Source organism: Hypanus sabinus, chromosome 4 (assembly GCF_030144855.1).
Source record: "Hypanus sabinus isolate sHypSab1 chromosome 4, sHypSab1.hap1, whole genome shotgun sequence".
In the NCBI taxonomy this organism is placed as follows: Eukaryota; Metazoa; Chordata; class Chondrichthyes; order Myliobatiformes; family Dasyatidae; genus Hypanus; species Hypanus sabinus.
In genome coordinates, this window is record NC_082709.1 from 133,911,103 (window position 1) to 133,933,014 (window position 21,912).

The window sequence follows — 21,912 nt, forward strand, 5'->3', positions numbered from 1 at the left end:
AAATGACACAAGTGTTTTATTACGGCAGTCATGCCAGTATGGAGGGGCCAGAAATCTGAATTGAAAGATTGAGCTTTGTAAGCACATTGCACTTTACATTTTATTCCATCTTTAGGACATTGGATTTGTTTTCCAGATCATTTCTATTTCCACCCCTCCCTTTTCTCCTCCAAAATGTTCCTGTGTACATTTTGCAAATAACTGACTGGTCGGGAGAATAAAACCTTTGGTTGGTGGCATTGTCTGTTGATGCAGCTCTATTCAACCAGCAGAGGGCACTTTAACATTGTATTAGATGCCAAGGCTCTCGCATGGAATCCTTGGGTAAGCAAACCTGCTGGAGGTACCACAGAAGTTATATACTTATAAAAACATATTCAATAGCACAAACCCGGTGAGATATGTCCAAACATTGCAAGATATAGAGCTCATACATAGCATCTGTGCATTTTATTTACCACACAGTATGAGGATAGGAATCATTTGATTTTAAAAAGATAAATCTCCATCTACGTAAAATCTTTTACAGTCTCAGAATTTCAGAAAGCGTTATTGCTATTAAGTGCTTTCAGAGTAGTAACTGTTTCGAAATTAAATCTTGGTACACTCCAATGTAGTGTAAAACTGGTAAATAATGTGTTTTAATGCTTTTTATTGACATTGCAAATTATCCTTTCTTTTTTTTAGGTATGTTTGTTCCCACACAAAGAACAGAAGGTATTTCTACCTCTGACCTAATCACCAGAATTGTACGAGATTATGATGTTTATGCCCGACGTAACCTCCAGAGAGGTTACACAGCCAAAGAGCTTAACGTTAGTTTCATAAATGTGAGTCTCCTATTATCTTGTGACCTTTCATACCATGAGAATGCTATTGTACAAAGTTCTAACTAAATGCTGGCTTTGTCTAGCTCGGACTCGAAGGGGTTGCTTACAATGCAAATTGCTCTGCAGCAAAGATTCAGTATTGCTGGGCAACAGACTCCCTGTTAGCAATAATAAAAAGCTGTTCTGCCTGCTCACACATTCTGATGAATGGCTCCATGACTTCATGTTATCACACTAAGGAAAGTAAAATAACTTTGCTGTCAATGAACAACGCTGTTTAATTTTGGTAATGTGGTGTGAGTTCCAATCAAAAATTTTCTTCCAGTTTACTGTCATTTAATTTTGATTTCTCCCTGCTTCCTTTGCTGGTGTTGCTGTTACATCTTCCACTTGAGTCTGTCATTGCTGAGTCACCGCATTACTTGTGCAGCTGTCAATGCAATTTCTGCACTGACCAGGATGTTCATCCAATTTATCCCCTTCAGTATCTGTAATTGTTTTGTTCCAAGCACCATTCCAATTACGGGCTACAAATCATGGCTTTACCTAGCAAAATTCAGCAACAGCTTATGGTGTTTCGGGTGGGGGTATGGAGAGGGCAGGAAGACAAGCACAATAGCAGTTGGAAGTTGTTTACTCATTTATAATGTAAGCGTCACTAGCTGTACCAGCGTGCACCTTCCCATTCCTAATTTTCCTCAAGAAAATCTGGCATCAGGTTGATGAGTTATTAAAGTCATGTGATTTTTTTTAAGAGCAAATTAGCTTATTCCACACCAGCAGCAATCAAGTATTCCCAAGTAAGAATATTATTGTATCTGTAACAAAACTTGTTCCCATGCATCTACTCATAGGTTTGGAAAGTGCTTTTGAAAACGTAACTGCATACCTTTAGTAGATGGTGCATACTTCAACCACTGTCTACCATAAGTGGAGAGGCAAATGTTTAGGTTTTTGGATGAAGTGCCAATCAAGTAAGCTGTTTTGTCCATGTAGTAGACTTTCTGAAATATTGTTAGGACTGCATTGTTAGAATTACTATATGAGGAATGTCTGGCAGCTCTTGGGCTGTATTCCCTGGAGTTCAGGAGAATATTAAACAGCCTGAACAGATTAGATGTGGCAAAGTTATTTCCCATGGTAGGGGAGTCTAGGACAAGAGGGCACGACTTCAGGATTGAAGGACATCCATTTGGAACAGAAATACGGAGAAATTACTTTAGTCAGATGGTGGTAAATCTATGAAATTTGTTGCCACGAGAGGCTGTGGAGGCCAAGTCATTGGGTGCATTTAAGGCAGAAATAGTTAGGTTCTTGGTTAGCCAAGGCATCAAAGGGCGTGGGGAGAAACAGGGGAGTAGTGACGACTGAAAGAATTGGATCAGCACATGATTGAATTGCGGAGAAGATACAATGGGCTGAATGGCCTACTTCTGCTCCTAGATATATATATTATGGTCTTATGCATTCTTCCAGGTAGGTGGAGAGCATTCCATCATGCTCTTGATCTTTGTTTTGTAGACCATGGAAAGACTTTGACAGTCAGGAGGTGAGGCCCTTGATACAGGAACTCAGCCTTGGGTCTGCTCTTTCAGCTGTTCAAGATTACTGACCACCATCTTATAAGTTCATCTAGGGATGCGTAGTAAATGATGGCCTCACCTAGGGTGCCCACATTATATATTTTGTTTAAATCCACAGTAAGTGATGTATTTATTTGTTTTGTGCAGATATGGGTAATCTTTTTGTATAGTAGGAACATTAAGCTTTATGGGGAAAAGGCAGGTAGATGGAGATGAGTCCATGGCCAGATCAGCCATGATCTTATTGAATGGCGGAGCAGGCTTGAGGGCCTACTCCTGCTCCTATTTCTTATGTTCTAATTCCTAGCATATTGATGGTGATAGTGTAGGGGACTTAACACTTGAGTAACAACAGGAAGCATTATCTTATGAACAACTGAAAAGTTAAACCTGTGTTCTTCCATTTGGAGGAATAATGGGTGATCACATGAAATACACAAGATCCTGAGAGCGCAGAGTGTTTTTCTGTCCGGACACAATTGGCAGTTTTCCATTGTGTAGTTGTACAGAACAGCTGTAGCACATATCTAGTGCTCCTGATTGTTCATTATACCATTGCAAATGAACTAAATTGTCTAAGCAGCGGCCCGTCATTGTGGGGACTTCAGGAGGAAGTGGATAGGAACAATCCACTTGACACTAAGTGGAATATGGTTGAAAACATTTCCGCCAACGTTTGGCCCTCACGTGTTGAAATCCATTGGTGTAGGTCATTCTTTGAACAGTGAAAGTGTCAGAAGGTTAAAAATCAGCATTTCTCAATTCAGCTGGAAGTTATCTGTGTCAGATGATCAGATTAAAGGACTGTAACTCCTGAAACAAAGCAAATAATTAACTCCTTTCTCTTACTATTATGTTCAAACTCATAACTTACACTGTAAAGGTCATAAAATTTGTTTGATGACTGTCAGAATCTTATCATGTTTCCTCAAAGAAACTTTGAGGCCTATCCAACTATTATTGTGTTTTCTTCAGAACTGGCACTATTTGCAAGGGGAGGGATGTTCATTTGGCAACATTAACTTGATTATCTTGGAATATTCCTGGCCTCTTAAGAACTCTGGTTGGTTGGCCCAATTTGCAGTGAAGTGTATTGCCAAATTAATATACTGTTAAAAAGTCTGACAGTGGATTCAGAAAGCTAAACCCTTCTGCCTAAAACCTTAAAAGAGAAACTTTCCAAAATTAATGCCTCAATTCAAGTGAAATTATCCAAACATGTACCCATTCACATTCTAGGTAAATGTCTTTTTGAACCCTTTGCACCTATGTACATATATCTCATTGTGCCTTCTGACCAAGTCATCTGCAAACTTAATGAACTGGGTATAGGAACAAATATAAATTTAATATTCAGTGTAAAGCTAATTCCCTAAAATGCACCTTTTTTCGCTTGTTACGTCCACCTTTTAGACTTTTTTAATACTTGGAATATTTTCAGTTTTTAGTCAACTGTTAGTCAACTTTTGCCGGATTTTTAGTTTGGTGCTGATGTGTAAGAGTAGTATGTTACCACATTGGGCTTGGTCCTTCAATCGTAGTTCAGGAAATGTGATCATGCTGAGACCATCAACACTCACCATCTTACTGAGAGCAACTGCTGGAGCATGTACATGCAGTGAAATCCAAGGTTGCTACTGTAATTCTCTGTTCCACCACAGGAGGCATCATTGAAAGCTTCTCTGCAAAAATCGTAGAATCATGGAGTTAACTTCAAGCATTTCCCAACTATTGTGAATGTAGAAAAGGCTTTGAAACGCTCTGCCTTTTTGATTGAGTGTTAGTTAGTGCCTGCTAACTTTTCTCACCCAAGAAAAATAATAGTCAGAAACATTTCAAAATAACATGGATATAAGTCAACATTTTTTTTGTTAGAAATGGTAATTTATCTACTATAATATAATTAACTATGTCTAAAAATGCTTACTATTTGTGATACCCTGGTTTGCTGTTTGAGCACAATGTGATTTACTGCTCAGGCTATGCAATGGTGTTATTATACAGTACATCAGATTCCACTGAACTGATACCTTGAGCCAACATGACGAGGAAAGTTTAAATTATGCACAAAGACCCATAGGCCTTTGAAGACAGCTTTCAATTGGATTGGCAGTGTGTGGTATTGCCTCACTGCTGACAACATAAAACGTGCCTAGTTCTGAATCATTTGTTGTTTAAAACCTAAGCATTTATTAGAGGGAATTGGCAGGATACTGTCAGCAGGGAATTATCACTGGCTGGGCCCAGAAAGATCTGCCCACTGTTCTGCTATGGTACTGCTTAAGGACCAGGAGAGGTTTGGTGAGGTGTTGATGCAAGAATGGTGGAAGATTTTCTTTACTTAAAAAAAAACAAAGTTTACACTATTTCATCTCCATTTCAGTCACTGACCTGAACATTTTGCTTTCTCCCCCCCTTATCAGGAAAAGAAGTATCGTTTCCAAAACCAGGTTGACAAAATGAAAGAAAAAGTGAAAAATGTAGAAGAAAAATCAAAAGAATTTGTTTACAAAGTAGAGGAAAAAAGCCATGACCTTATACAAAAATGGGAAGAGAAATCACGAGAATTTATTGGAAACTTTTTAGAGCTGTTTGGACCAGATGGAGCTTGGGTATGTTTTTAAAGAATATCTTCCAAAAATATACACAAATTCAATATTACAAATATGTTATTAAATGCAATTACCTCTGCCTAGCTAATATCTTTACAATTTCTGACTCAAAAACTGCCAAACAAGCTCTCCTATGGGATATACCATATGGCCTATACGGGTATCTGTTCCCTTCTTTTCTTTCACTACAAAGACGACTGCATTGGCACTGCCTCCTGCAGGCATGCTGAGCTCGTTCACTTCATTAACTCTGCCTCCAACTTTCACCCTGCCCTCAAATTTACCTGGTCCATTTCCGATACCTCCCTCCCCGTTCTTGATCTTTCTGTCTCTACCTCTGGAGACGGCTTATCTACTGATATCTACTATAAGCGTACAGACTCTCACAGCTGCCTGGACTATTCCTCTTCCCACCCTATCTCTTGCAAAAATACTATCCCTTGCAAAAATACTATCCCCTTTTCGCAATTCCTCCATCTCCACCGCATCTGCTCTCAGGATGAGGCTTTTCATTCCAGGACAAAGATGTCTTTCTCTTTTAAACAAAGGGGCTTCTCTTCCTCCACCATCAACTCTGCTCTCAAACACATCTCTCTCATTTTACGCACATCTGCTGGCACCCCATCCACCTGCCACCCAACTTGGGATAGGGTTCCCCTTGTCCTCACCTACCACCCCACCAGCCTCCAGGCCCAACGTATAATTCTCCGTAACTTCCGCTACCTCCAACGGGATCCCACTACCAAGCACGTCTTTCCTTTCCCCCTCCCCCTTCTGCTTCCCACAGGGATTGCTCCCTATGTGACTCCCTTGTACATTCCCTTGTCCCTTGTCCCCGTCCCTTCCCACCGATCTCCCTCCTGGCACCTATCCTTGTAAGCAGAACAAGTGCTACATCTGCCCTGACACTTCCTCCATCACCATTATTCAGGGCCCCAGACAGTCCTTCCAGGTGAGGTGACACTTCACCTGTGAGTCGGCTGGTTTGGTATACTGTGTCCGGTGCTCCCGGTATGACCTTTTATATATTGGTGAGACCCGATGCAGACTGAGAGACCGTTTTGCTGAACACCTATGCTCAGTCCGCCAGAGAAAGCAGGATCTCTCAGTGGCCACACATTTTAATTCCACGTCGCATTCCCATTCTGATATGTCTATCTACTGTCAAGATGAAGCTACACTCAGATTGGAGGAACAACACCTTATATATTGTCTGGGTAGCCTCCAACCTGATGGCATGAACTTTGATTTCTCTAACTTCCGTTTTTGCCCCTCCTCCCCTTCTTACCCCATCCCTGATTTATTTATTTCCCCCCGTCCTTTTCTTTCTCCCTCTCTGCCCATCACTCTGCCTGCTCTCCATCGCCCTCTGGTGCTCCCCTCCCTCTTTCTTTCTCCCTAGGCCTCCCGTCCCATGATCCTCTTCCTTCTCCAGCTCTGTATCCCTTTTACCAGTCATCTTCCCAGCTCTTGGCTTCACCCCACCCCCTCCGGTCTTCTCCTATCATTTCGGATTTCCCCCTCCCCCTCCCACTTTCAAATCTCTTACTATCTTTTCTTTCAGTTAGTCCTGACGAAGGGTCTCAGCCCGAAACATCGACTGTACTTCTTCCTATAGATTCCTGGCCTGCTGCATTCCACCAGCATTTTGTGTGTGTGTTGCTTGTCTCCTATGGTAGATTTATTTTATGACCAAATATCATTATTAACATTTTTATTTAGTAATGCACTCTAAGTACTAGACAGCTAAAATAGTAGGACTAAGTTATCTGCAAGTTAATTGGTTTCACTGGGATTTAGGGGAATTGATTTTACCCTCTGTATTCGGGAATTTCTTTCCTTTATTCTATTGGAGGATTTTAGAGCACAGGTTCAATGTTAAAATGTGGTTCTCGATAATAGAGAGCAAAGACCTTATTTAACATTTGCAAAAAAAAGGCATAGACACGTGTTGCTTGAAGTAAAAGAAATCTAGTTATAGCACTTTCAGGTCACAGGATTGCTATCAACTGGAGGTTTCATGTTCTGTGCCAGAAATAAGCAATGAGTATTGCTTGTCTTGCAGAAGCAGACTTTAACTCCATCAATTCCTACTCAAGAGCAATTAAAAGTAGAGTAATTTTAGACAAAAGGGGAGCAAATATATTAAGTAAATATCATTCATAAAAATACAAAATTGCATTCCTTTTCTAAAAGGTGGATGAAGACTTTTAAACAAATATTTATGTTATTAATTTGTCTCATTTTTGAAGCATTGCTCATTAGTTTCAACAAAGAATACAAAGTCATTATCTTGTGCACAGATTTCATGTGTGTTTGGAAATTGGAATGATACATGGTGTCATAGGCTTCCTCCAAGTACTCATTAAGTTTGCACTGAGTGACAAAGTCACAGAAACTAGAAATGTTACAGGTTTAGTTCCTGAATTAACTGATCACTAATAGGGAAAGAGGGAAATTGTTCATTTTTGATTATTCTGCAATCATACCCCCTAAATAAGGGTATAATCATGGTAGGTGAGGATATTGTTGATCTTTACTACATTAATCTGCTACTTAAACTGAGATCTGAATGACAATAGCCTGGTTCCCGTGGAGTCTGGTTAATACTGTACAGACTGAGTGAGGTGTGAAAAGAAACTAATACAAGGTGGGAGAAAAATGGTGCATCTTGAATAAACTTCCTTTAAAAATCACCTTGGTGATCATCTTGCAAGATGTGTTGCATCAGTCAAATGTGATTTTCCATCAGCAAACAATGAAATATTGACTTGAAAAATTACCGAACAAAAAAGGAAAGCTAATTCATCCGGAACACTGTGTGCAATCTCATTTAGAACATTGGACAGTACAGCACAGAAACAGATTCTTCAGTCTGCAATATCGTGCCAAGCTAATTAAATTAATAATGAAAGAGCCAACTAAACTCATACCTTCTCCTATATGATGTCCTCCTGTTGTCTTCACATTCTGGTGTCTATCTAAGAGTCTCTTAAAGGGTTCTATTATGTTTGCCTCCACCACCACCCCAGGTAGTGCATTCCAGGAACACACCCATTCCTTCGTTATGTGCTATGTTCAGACACACAGCACTCTGTAAAAAAACTTAACCCGCATGTCTCCTTTAAACTTACCCCATCACCTTAGTGCATGCTCTCTCAACCATGGGGAAAAGATATTGGCTCTCTATCTATGCCTTTCATAATCTTATTAACTTATAACAGATCTCCCCTCTGTCTCTCCAGAAAACAAACAAGTTTGTCCAACTTCTCCTTATAGCACATGCCCTCTAATCCAGGTAACATCTTTGTAAACTTCTTCTGTACTCTCTCCAAACCCATGATTTTCTTCCTGTAATGGGGCAACCAAAACTTAAAACAATATTTCAGTCCTTTATGTTCCAAGCTCAAGATTCAGATTTATTTATCACATGTACATTGAAACAGTGAAGTGCATCATTTGTGTTAACCAACACACCCACCTGAGGGTGTGCTGGGGCAGCCTGCGAGTGCTTTTGAATTAATTTCCTCGACTAATAAAGGCAAATATGTCTTATGCCTTCTTACCCATTTTATCAACCTGTGTAGCTCCTTTCATGGCGCTATGAACTTGGACCCCAAGATCCCTCTGCTCATCAATGCTGCTAAGGGTCTTACTCTTAACAGTGTACTCTCTCAAGGTGCAGCACTTCATGTTTGGCCAGTTTAAACTCCATTTGCTATTTTTCCACCTATATCAACTCTTCTACATTCTACTGTATTCTTTGCAGTCTTCTATATTTTCCAAAACACCACTAGCCTTTGTATCATATGTAAACTCACTAACCCACCCAACCACATTTTTTGTACAGGTTATTTATTGATGTTACAAACAGCAGAAGTCCAGGTATGGATCCCTGTGGAACATTGCCAGTCACAAATCACCCAGAATAAGTTCCATCGACCACTATACTCCATCTTCTATGGGCGCCAATTCTGAGTACAAATAGTTAATCCACTGTGAATCCTATGCAGCTTAGTCTTCTAAATGAGTCTTCCGTGAGCAACATCATCAAGCACCCGCTTTTCTAAAATCCAAAGACAACATCCACAGCTCAATCTTCATCATTCACATTCATCAACCTCTTCAAAAAAAAAACTCAATCATGTCCGTAAATTTCTTCAAGGATTGACATTCTGGTTGGCCTCAACTTTGTACTTGGTCGAGTAAATCAAACTGACTGTTGGCATTAATACCAAGAGCGTGGTGCTTATTTTTGTGCATGTCTTTAATATCAAGCTATTAGCTAAGAGACTCAATTCTGCTTGTGGCTGCACAAATCAACATGCCTTTGGTAGATGAACATTTGGCTTAAACTTTTTATTGCAGTGTATGTTTACTTATTAGAGTGGACTTTATAGTAATTCTTATTAATTGTTTTTTTTTCATCTGAAGTAGTTTATTACATTTCTTTAACCTTCATGTCTTACAGAAACAGGTTTTCCAGGAGCGAGGTGGTCGGATGCTTCAAGCATTGTCTCCAAGACAAAGTCCCTCAAGCAGCCCAACAAGAGAACGGTCGCAGTCTCCCACGTTCCAGTGGCCATTTAGTAAAACTTCACCCCCATCTTCACCGAAAGCTGCTTCTGCCTCTGTCAGTAGCAACAGTGATGGAGAGGAGGATGAAAACTGAATGATAAGGAAAAGCAGTACATGAGCAGATGAACAGGATCAGCACTGATACTATCTCAGGCAAACCGTGACCTTTCTCTTTTGCTCTCCATTATTCTCAGGCATTTAATAGAATTTGATCATTACTATGATTACAACAAGTTGATTGTGCATACATCACAAACAGTAGTGACAAGATCGTACCATCCTCCCCACTGCAGGAATTAGCTCTATATTTAATATTGATGCAGCAGTATAAATGGTTCCCAATTTGCTAGAGAATATCATACGAGACACCCATCAATGCAAAATCAAAGCAATCTTAGAGGGCAACAGTTATGGGAATTAGTAGATAAAAGACTTCAGACTGGTACTATGAAAATTTGCTAAAAAGGGATGACCCCACATATTAGACAAAGCACTGAAGGCAGATTTTAAAACTTCTTATTTAATAACCTAACTCAGAATTACAACTTCCCTAGCATAGCTTCTTATATAAATAATTAGTAACACTCCTTCAAATTTAATATAAAATGACTTTAAAAATAGGTAAAGTCAAAATAACACACCTTGTAATATTTGCAATCTTCTGAATTATTGAGCAGGTTGGTAGATTCTTATGTATGTCTCAGATATAGAATTTACTTCAACTATATATGTTTCACATTTTCGTTTTATAAGACAAAGTGAAGTAAAGCAGGCAAACCCTACTTTTAAAGCTGACTGTGGAAACAGTGCTGTGAATTAACATATGGCTTCAAATGTACATGCAGTTATTGGCCTTTAAAGCTCTTTGCAATCTGTGCTGAAGACGTCCCATGAGTTAAAAATCATCATTACTGTGCTGTTAAAATTCAGGAAAACAAGCTATTCTGGTTTCTATTCCTTTCCTTTCCAGTCCAAATGAAGGGTCTCAGCGCGAAATGTTGAATGTTTATTCCCTTCCGTAGATGCTGCCTGACTTGCTGAATTCCTCCAGCAATTTGTGTGAGTTGCTCAAGATTTACAGCGTCTGCAGAATCTCTGTATTCACTGTATGAGCTTCCTATGACATTCTAAACAAGCTCCAGAAATACTTAAACAATTAGTGCTGCTAAAGATAATTAGATATTGCCCAAAGGTAGGGCTGGTATCTATTGATGATCTGGTAATATTGATGTTCCAACAAATCTCTCCCTCCAACCTTTTCAAACCAAAAAGAGAACAACTGAAAACAGTTTCATATCTGTATGTAAAAGTTTGCTCGTAGATTTTTTTATATTGTACTTTTTTCATCATCCCTTTCCTATTTTAGTTAAATCTCTCTTTCCTGTTCTATTTTTTCCTTCTATTTTGAATTTACTTCTGTTTCATCCTGTTCTTTTGCTGTTGCTTTCTGCGTTAAAATTTCATTGGTTAGAATCACACAGCCCTGTCTCTCAGCCGCACATTCAGTCCACTGTATTCCCACCTACACCAATTCCATTTGGTCCATGGCCTTCTATGACTTGGCAATGCCAGTGCTCATCCATTTGCATCTTCAGTGTTGGGAGGGTACCTACCTGCAGTACCCACTCAGACACTGCAATCCAGATTTCAACCAGCCCCCAGGTGAACATAAATCTTCCTTTTAAATCTTTTACCCTAAACTTGTGTCCTCCAGCTAAAGATTCATCTGCTGTAAGGAACAGTGTTCAACTTTCTACGTAATCTATGCCTCTTATAGTTTTGGTTCCCAGTCAGCTGCTTCTGCTTCAAGAAAAACAAATCCAGTCTTTCCTTGGAACTGAAAAGTTCCAGCTCAGGCATCATCCTGGTAACTCATCTGCAACCTCTCTGGTTCATTTACAACCTTCCCATTTTGTGGCAGGAGTGTTTTATAAGGTTGTGCTATGACCTCATTGCTCTTTTATTCTTTGCCTTACCTACTTGTGCTGTCAAATTTAGGGATCCATGAACTTGTCACACAAAGGTCCCTCCCTCCTGAATAATCCCTTGAGCCCTTCTTTTCGGGGTACATGTCCTATATTTTATTGGCCTTCCAACATCCATTATCTCTTTGACATCAGGGTTAAGTTCCACCTACTGAAAATAACCCTCTCACTGTCAGCACCACATGCCACAGATTTTCAATCACAAAAGCAACCATCCTCCTTGTCCTACTACCAAGCCTACTGTGGATGCATTTTGTTAACTTGCCTTGGATTCTGTGGGATCCAACTTCTTAGACCAGTTTTTCATGAGGGAACTACTTGGTTTATTTCTGATGTGCTTCTTGAATAAAGGTTCTGTCATGCTTCTTGAGTAAAGGCCGGACACTTGGTGTGTCCAGCAATCTGCAACTTTACCTATGGCCACTGAAGATTTTAAAGTCTTTGCCAAAGCCCTAGATGGCTCCTTCCTTGCCTCCCATAGCGAATAAGACAGATCTTAAATAGATTATGCTCAATAAAGCATCTTTTTAATGCTGTAAAACATCCCTGTCCTCCTCCCTGAAATCTGTAACTACGTCTTTCTCTTTGGTAAATACTGATAAGTATTCACTTAAGACCTCATCCACATCTTCTGGCTCCATCTTTTGGTTGCACTTTTGATCCTTCACAAACATTTCTCTTGCCCCTATAATACTTATAAAACGTTTTGGAATTCCCTTTATACTTGTCTGCCAATGATATCTTGTAGTCCTTTACTTTCCTGTTTTTTGTGTAGCCCCTACACTTTTGGTATTCCTGAAGGGCTTTACTTATTTTCAAATCTCCATACCTGTCAATATGCTTCTATAATTTCATTATCAAACCTTCAATATCCCATAACATTTAGGGTATCCTAGACTTGCCTTCCTTACTTTTCACCCTTACAAGAGCACTTTACTCTGAATTTTCGTTTGAAGAATGTCTCTGTAATTAAGTTAGTCCTGTTTTGGTTCAGGTGCAGCCTGTTCTGCCTGTGCAGATGTCATCTGTGTACTCATTTTTGTTTGCAGTGTCACCTTTTCACTAAGTAAACTCTACAATGTTCTCAGCACTATGTGCACTCCATAATGAGTCAATCCTCGGCTCCAGATGGGCATTGCAATCACTTAGGGGCAGAAGCTGGGCAACTTATGGTGCACAGGTTACCAGGGACCCTTGAAGTTTCCGAAATTTCCCACATATAGAATGGGAGCACTCCATTGCACAAAGTCCTGAACAGAATTGAACTGAGCCCTTAGTTACTCATTTTAAAGCACTGATAATGCTAGGGACCCCATTCCTCTCAAAACCCTACCAACTGTAATTTTAAAAATCTCCACCTTTACTTTTACTTCAATAAATGAAAGAAGCATGGAAAAGTGGAAATGTGTACTTGTTGCTGCTCGCCAATCAGCTGCCATGTCTTTTGGTCTCCATCAGGCGGTTAAGTTCTATTTATGCACCAATCTTCGTCCCACTGCTCTCTCCTTGTCTTCACTTGCCACGGCCACTGACTTTATGGTTAAGTAAGATAGAATATTAGCTCTCTCATTTATCAAGGTCATTGAGGTTCCATTTTCTGCTCTATGGGATACAATGAGGTTGCCCAATACGAGCAAATTTTGAGCCATCAATCGGAGATCAGAAGTTGTGACTTAAGAATGACAGCTTCAAACGGTAAAGTGGGTTTTATAATGTATTGAGGCAAACTTTGGATGTTATGAAAATAAATGTCCACTTTCCCAAAAGCACATTAAAGGAAAACTCAGCCTCAGTTTATAAAACTGAATAACATGAGAGCTATCCTTCACTCGACAACCAGAAACAGCTTCTAGCAATCTCACTGACTGACTCAAGGGCAGAGCAGGACCTAACTCTAGTTAGGGAATAATGGTCTTATCCCCTCCATTTTTGACCTTTTTCTACGATGTTTAATATAGACAAATTGGGTATAGTCTTCAGTCAATTATAGTTAGAGGGCAACGAACAAGTGATGAGATGTAATTCACCACAAATTTAAACTTAGACATTTGCTCAGTACCTCAATTAATGTGGTTACTTTATTGTTGAATGAAATATACTACAAGTGTTTGAGAAACCAAATTTGAAGCATATACAATCTTTATTATGACTGTGAATGTTGAAATTCAGAGACAATTGATGGGAAGGATAAGACTCAACATATATATGTTAATATATACATATATATTCAGTTTCAAAATAGCTTAATATTTTTGTGGTGGTTCAGTATGTTGGTGTTCTTACCCAACTTTCCCCACCTTCTACAGCTTCGTTTAGCAAGCATGTTTTGGAATGGTGAGCTTTTATTAAACTTATAGGCCATTCGATTTTATTTCAACTAATGATGGGATGCACTACTTTAACACCAAGGTACAATACATATTTAAAAAAATGATGGCTAGTCTCTTTCCATGGACATTCTCCCAATTAGACTGCTGTACTGATCTCGGATTACTGATGCTGAACACCTCCCCAGTCTTCTGTATGGAGGAGAAAGCTGAATGTAAGAGCAACAGGCATGAAAATGAGGAATACTAATGGAAGCACAGGTTCATCAGTGCCATTGTCCTCTGATTTCCATAGTTATAATGCAGACGTCCCATGACCAGATCATATATATTCCCGCATCAGATATAACAGATGGAAATTTTTGATCCAACTTAGCGTTGATTGGCCAGCAATGAAGGGGGTTTATAGGTTGAAAAGCTCTGGAGATCTTCAGCGGATTTCCCACAGAAAGACAGTGACTGTCATCTGTGGATCTGTATCATCAAAGTCTTTAATGACTTTAAAGTCAGATTTAAAATTTTCTACATTAATATTTTCTTTAATACTCAAGCAGAATGAATTCTGATCAGAATCCGGTTCAATATTCCTGGCGTATTCATTGTAAGATTCATTGGTTTGCGGCAGCAGTGCAATTCATAATATTGTAATTTATAGATTTTCAATTTTATATATATTTAAATAAGTAATGCAAATAGAGAGAAAATAATGAAATAGTGAGGTTGTGTACATGAGATCATTGTCCATTCAGAAACCTGGTTGCTAAAGGAAAGAAGCTGTCCCTAAAATTTAGCTCTTCCTTGATGGTAGGAATGAGAAGAGGAATCGTCCTGGGTGATGGGAAGGGGTGTCTTTTATGGTAGATGATGGCTGTCTGAGCCACCATCTCTTGACGACGTTCTCGCTACTAGGATAATTAGTTCCTATGATGGAGCTGGCTGAGTCTACAACTTGCTGCAGCTTTTTCTGATCCTGTGCAGTGGCCCCTCCATACCAGATGGTGATGAAACCAGTTAGAATGCTCTCCACTGTACAACTGTAGAAACTTGGTACATTTTTGATAACATACCAATTCTCCTGAAACTCCAAATGAAATGTAGTTCCTGCTGTGCCTTCTTTGTAATTGCATCAATATGTTGGCCCAGGGTAGATCTTCAGGGATGTTGACATCCAGAAACTTGAAACTGCACACCCCTTCCACTGCTGATCCGTCAGTGAGGACTGGTGAGTGTTCCCTCAGGTTCCCCCTCCTGAAATCCACAATCAATTCCTTGGTATTACTGACATTGAGTGCAAAGTTGTTATGCAACACCATTCAACCATCTTATCTATCTCACTCCTGTACGTATCCTTGTCACCATCTGATATTCTGCCAGTAATAGTTGTGTTATCAGCAAATTTATAGATGTCCTTTGAGCTGTGCCTAGCCACATAGTTATGGGTGTAGAGAGTGGAGCAGTGTGCTAACCACACATTTTTTGAGGCGTGCCAGTGTTGATTGTCAGCGAGATGTTATTTCTGACCCACACTGACTGTGGTCTCCTGATGAAGAAGTCCAGTTGCAGAGGGAGGTCACAAGGCCCAGGTTTTGGAGCTTGTGGAGTAGTACTGAGAGTTTGCATTATATAAAATTTTAATGACTGTTTGATGGTTAATAACTGATCAAAAATATCACAAAGTCAAAATTACCAAGCCTTCAATAGCACTTCACTCACCCCTAGCATCTATTACAAAAGTCTCTGCAAACAATAAAATGGTTTAAAATGTTTAAATCAAAATATCCCATGCACCTTTCTTTTTATATTATTAGATAACTCTAATTTCATTAGAGGATTAGGGAATATTATAATCTTCTCTCTCACATTCATCTTACTCCAGAATTATAGAAATGTACAGAGTGAAACACTTATGTATTGAACTTAAGGTGTAAAAAAAATGAACTTTTTTCTACATGAAGTGTGGATAGCTGCTGTCAACAATAGTATAAAATGCTGTCAATTAAGAGTGTGATAGCTATAATATATTAAAAATAGACACACGCAAATACAGGTTTGAGACTGATTCTGATTCTAGTAGCTATCCAGATGAAGACCTAAACCTGCTAAATAGCATCCCTCACAAAATGCTGGTGGAACGCAGCAGGCCAGGCAGAGTTTCGGGCCGAGACGTCCACAGCGTTTCTCCCTATTGATGCTGCATGGCCTGTTGCGTTCCACCAGCATTTTGTGCATGTTGCTTGAATTTTCATTATCTACAGATTTCCTCGTATTTGCCTTAAAATAGCAACCCTGGTTTCTTTCATAGACGATGAATAATTGATTTAGTTTGCGTGGAAATTGCTCAAATATGGAAGGATTCCAGTTGCCCAAAATGGCAGAGTAGTAATATTTTTTCCCAGAATTGAAACAAAAACAATCTTGTATCAATTCATAATCCCATTCTCCTGTGTGATTTGTATGGATGTGAGTGAACATTATTTGTTTTCCAAATAGCTTAATGGAGCAACTAAAATGTTACTGTGGTTTTCAAAATACCATTATGAAGTAAGGAGCTTTTATCATTTAAATGAGGAATTGTTTCTAATAACACTAGAATTAAGCATCATACAGTTTTTTGTAGGGGAGACTGTTGGCAGAGGAACTCTGACCTTTAACTAGGTTGCAGAAAGCTTCACTTTGGCTCTGCTTGTAGTAATTTACCACCTAATGAAAAGACCAACTAGACAAAGCTCACATTTAACTTCATGCCACAAGAGGAAGGAGTCTTTATTCTTTAATTCTCAGTAGGTTCACTGTTCACAGTATGAAGAGTTTACAAATTCCTGATAGATTTTTTATTGCTTTTGGAATCGCCAACACTTCAGGGTTCTGCTATACTTAAAAGGAACAAACTTTTGAAAGCAGAACAAAGGGCTACACCATCTATAACCTGAGAAGGCCTCTAAATGAAATAATTTTCATTTTAACACAGTCAAACTTACACTCACTGATGCTCTTTATTTGAAGTTAAAAAGTTACCATGTGGGAAGATAAGTACAGGATAAATTGAAGTTCATTCTTTTGAAATGAAAAGGTAGTACAACAGAAGTGAAACTAACTTGGTGTTTTCAACTATAGTAAAAGAGTTCATTAATGCAAATATTTTAACCCCATTATTATCTGTATGAAGGAACGTAGGAAGATAAAGTCAAGTCGTACCTTCAGTACATTCTACCAGTCTGTGAGATCAGTGCCCTAACTCCAAATACTTATTATTGCTCTAATTCTTTTAATTGCTTTGGTTAGCAAAAAGTTACTAATCCCAGATTTAAAATGAACTGACCTAGCAACGACTTGCATAAATTCAATGTTTAAAGGAGCTTCCTAATTTCATCCCTGACTTTTTATGCTATCTTTATTACTTTGAGCTTCCCAAATAGCAGAAATAGTTCTGATGGGAAGTATCAATCTGAAATGTTAGCTCAGTTTCTTTCTCAACAGATGCTGACTGAACTGCTGAGTATTTCCAGAACTTTGTTTTTATAATAGAAATAGCTGTTTTCTATCTACGCTGTAAATTCCTTTTGTTATCTGGAATACTCTATTTCAAACAAATCAATTCTTAACCTCTAATTTTTCCTCAGAATTTAATTGTTAGAGTCCAATTTTCATGCAGGTAAATCTGTACTGTACTCCTTTCAATTTTCAAATTATTTTTTATGCAAAACTTTTAAATGTAAACACAAAGGGCATTACAGGCAACACAAAGTTCTTGGTCAAGAAAAGTTGACTTTTCAAAAGAACAGAGCCATACTCACTTTTTATTCCCCTATGTAATTATTACCCAAGCAAAACCAGAAAATAATTAGAACAAAGACTCATTTATGCCACTGCTTAGAAAGGAAACTCAGAAAATGGAGGAAAGTGGTCTGTTCAAGTTTTGTATGAAAATGTAAGTTATATAAATGGAAAGACCAGGACTACAGCTTTTACAAAATTCAGATCAATTAGAAATTGATTAATGTAAATTTCCTATTCTAATCGAAATTTGGTTTATTTTTCCCCAAAGATTGACCAAAAGCTGTCCTCCATTTTGATTTTCTTTCGACTGTTTTAACCAAGCAATGTCATGGCATATCTTTTTTGAGGCATTTGCACTAAATTCATTCCATGTATCTTGTTTACCAAAATGTTGATTCAACTCATTTATGAATACTCCTAGCTTTACTACACCATTATTGTGTTCCTCTGTAGACATTTTTAAGTCAGTTATTGTACTAGTCACTCATTTTAATGTAAATTGTTATTTATTAAGATACACTGATTGTAAAAAAATGCAAATAAACAATAAAGACCAAGTTTAAAACAGGTTTGTTCCAGCTATCTGATGCAGTTAATTTTTTCTTGGTTTAAAATGAGTAAGATATTTCTGAATACAACATACTCAACTCTCATTAAACAGTATTAAAGCAATGAAATAAAGAAAGAAACTTCTACCAATATGGGATAGATAATAGGAAAATTAAGGTAACTAACCAAATCTGAACTGATAGGGAGTCCAGCTGGTTTGTGTCAGTATTATTTGCACAAAATAAATGTAATTGTTTGAGGCAGCACAAAACATCAGGCAGCTTCAACCATGTTACAAATGGCAAGATAAAAAGTTTGTGCTTGCTCCCATGCTTTAAAAGTTATTGAACTGAATATTCACCCTGCCCATCCCAACCTGGAATTATGAGTCCTGTGAAATCTTATCCGTTGTCCAAATTTGTGGCAGTTGAGTAACATCCTCAAGTTAGGCAAGTCTGCATTTTACCTACCAGCCCTTTTTAAAATAGTTGGCACAGTGAATTATTTTAAAATAAAATTACATGTACCTACCAGTGGTCTCAAGCATGATTCCAAGTTTCTGGTTACTTGTCACTTTAATTTTCTAACCCAGTCTTTCTTTGCCCTGGCAACATGCAGCAATGCATTAAATTTAATATGAGCTGAAGGGTCAATGGCATGTGATCTAGCTGGACAAATTAACAGCCTCCAGAAACAATGGTAAAACTGTCATTTCAGTAATAGAAGTTCTTTTTCATATAAAATTTTACAGTATCCTCAGTATTACACATTTTTTACCACATTAAGATAGCAATTCTAATTTTCTCATCAATGCCTCCTCTTGGTAGATCTTTCCTTTCTTTACTAATCTCAATGATGCTTACTTTCACCCTGAAACATCATTCCTTCTGTGATTTGATCTTCTGGCTGGTTGTAAGCGTTCCCCATTGTTCACTTCTCTTCTTGCCTTTTATTTTTATCTTAAAACTGGTTTACCTCCACTCTTCCTTTTCCAATGAAAGATGATCAGAATGAACTCTTTTCCTTGCCATAGATGTTGCCACTGTCTTTTTCTTATTACTCTAAGTAACTTTCACCATCTGCATTATTTTGCTTTTGCATAATTAGTTCAGTATTGTATCAATCCACTTGCAATTCTTGTGGCAATGTGCACAAATTAAAATTGCCTGTTTCATGTGATAACCCATTTTTTGCAGACCAATAAAATGGCAACAGATATTCACTTCAATATATTCTTATGTACTGCAAAGAAATAAAGTCTGAACAATAGCATTCCATTACACAGACCTGTAGATGATTTTCTACCCATGATCATGTAAACCGATTTAGGTAGAATCTCAAACTGGTTTTTATTTTACTTCAGATAAACTTTGCAATATTTGATCACTTTCCTCTTTTGTCCCCATAGCATAAATGAGCTTTGAATAAAGCTTCCAAGATGCATGAAATTTTTAAATTGTCTGTAAAGGGCATTTTAAAAGGAATTAAATGTCGTGGCCCAAGTATTTGTTCAATATGAGGAGAGAGCCCAAATGTTTTAAATATTGTCTTCTACCTCCAGCCCTATCATACTACATAGGACATAGAGGGACAGGCCATCTGGCCACAATACTGTGCCAAACCAGCTAAAAAGCAAATCAGGAACACCCAAACACTAATATCCATATCCCTACATCTTCCCCATATCCCTGTGCCTATCAAACGACTCTTAAAAGCCTCTAATGTATTTGCCTCTACCACCATACTAGGCAGTGCATTCCAGGCATTCACCATTCTTTGAGGGGAAAAAAAAACTTAACCCTCACATCTCCTTTGGACCTACTCACTCTCACCTTCAATACATGCCCTCGGGTATTAGACATTTCAACCCTGGGGTCAGATACTCCCTGTCCACTGTATCCATGCCTCTCATAATGTTATAAACCTCTATCAGATCTCCCCTCAGCCTCCACTGTTCCAGAGAAAACAACCCAGGTTCTCAAGATAACACATGCCTTCTAAACCAGGCAGAATCCTGGTAAACCTCTTCTGCACCCTCTCCAAAACCCCAACATTCTTCTGAAAGATGGGGTGACCAGAACTACATGCAACACTCCAGATGTTGCCCAACCAGAGTTTTACAAAGTTGCAACGTAACCTCTTGACTTTTGAGCTCAATGCCTCGAATGATAGAAGTCTTCTTAACCAATTTATCAACTTGCGTAGCCACTTTCAAGGAGCTATGAACTTGGAACCTAAGATCCCTCTGCTCAGCAATACTGTTAAGGATTTTGCCCTTACCAGAGTGCTGTCTCCTTGCACTTGCCCTACCAAGTTGCAACCCCTCACATTTATCTAGGTTAAACTCTGCCTGCCATTTCTCTGCCCATATTTGCAACTGATCTATGTCCACTGTATTCTTTCCCAGTCTTCTACACTATACACAACTCCACCAATCTTGGTATCATCCACAAATTTACTAACCCACCCATCTACATTTTCATCCGGGTCATTTATAGACATCACGAACAGCAGAAGTTCCCAGCACAGATCCCTGCAGAACACCATTAATTACAGACCTCCAGCTCGAGTAAGTCCCTTCAACATTACCCCTGTCTTCCATGCACAAGTCAGTTCTGAATCCAAACAGCCAATTCGCCGTGGACCCCATGGATCTTAATCTTCTAGATCAGCCTCCCAGGAAGGACCTTGTCAAACACCTTGCAAAAATCCATGCAGACAACATCCACTGCCTTATTCTCATTAAGCTCTATCATTATTTTGTCAAAAAACTCAATCAAGTTGGTCAGACACAACCTGCCACGCACAAAGCCGTGCTCTCTCTCCCTAATTAGACCATGGGTTTCCAAATGCTCATATATCCTATCCCTAAGAATTTTCTCCAGCAATTTTGCTACAATTTACATGAGACTCATTGGTCTATAGTTCCCAGGATTTTCCCTTGTTCCCTTCCTAAATAGAGGTACAACATTTGCCACTTGCCAATCCTCTGGGACCTCCCCTGTGTCTAGAGAGGAACAAAGGTACTGGTCAAGGCCCCAGCAATTTCATCTCCTGCCTCCTTCAATGACCTGGGGTAAATCCCATCAGGCCCTGGGGATTTATCCATCTTAATACTCATAAGAAAGCCCAACAGGATCCTAGCACTCAAGAGGCAATACAGCATCTCTTGTGTCTTTCTTGCAGCCACAGAATCTCCTTTCTGTTCTGCCACCGAGACCCCTTTAAGTAGCATACTGCCTGACTTTACCCTTCCCTGTTGAGCCTAAGAGCCGAGCCGGCCAGTACCACCAGCCTGGCTGCTGCTGCGTGCCCTCTGCAAAATTGAAAGAGGTATATTGCTGTATAGCTCTGTGAGAGCAGTACTGAAAGAGGTATGCTTGCAGCTGAGTAGAATGGCCACAGGGAGCCCTACACTGACTTCCTAATCCCCTTACTGCCCCTGGTGGTCACCCCTCTACTGTCCGAGGCCTGTGTGGCCCCTCTTCAAAGGTCTCATCTGTAATACCTTCAGTCTCCCGAATGATCCTGAGTACACCCAACTCCAGCTCCAGCACCTTGACCCGGTCAGTCAGGCACTGTACTTCCCGCAGATGTATTCTGCCAGGAGTACTGAATTCCCACATCTGACAGGAGGAGCATTCCATCCTGACTATTCTATACAGTTACTT

At 39.1% G+C, this 21,912-nt stretch overlaps 1 protein-coding gene across 3 annotated transcripts in view; it reads left to right on the forward strand.

The window, feature by feature from the left end:
- pcyt1ba (phosphate cytidylyltransferase 1B, choline a) overlaps positions 1–18,283 on the forward strand; it is a 99,300-nt gene extending 81,017 nt beyond the window's left edge. For all 3 annotated transcript variants that reach the window (XM_059968181.1, XM_059968179.1, XM_059968180.1), the window contains exons 6-8: positions 688–830; positions 4,837–5,025; positions 9,497–18,283. In XM_059968181.1, coding sequence (XP_059824164.1) covers positions 688–830; positions 4,837–5,025; positions 9,497–9,697 — 533 coding nt within the window. In that variant the 3' untranslated portion in view covers positions 9,698–18,283. The remainder of the gene's footprint in view (positions 1–687; positions 831–4,836; positions 5,026–9,496) is intronic.
- Positions 18,284–21,912: the final 3,629 nt, after the last annotated feature.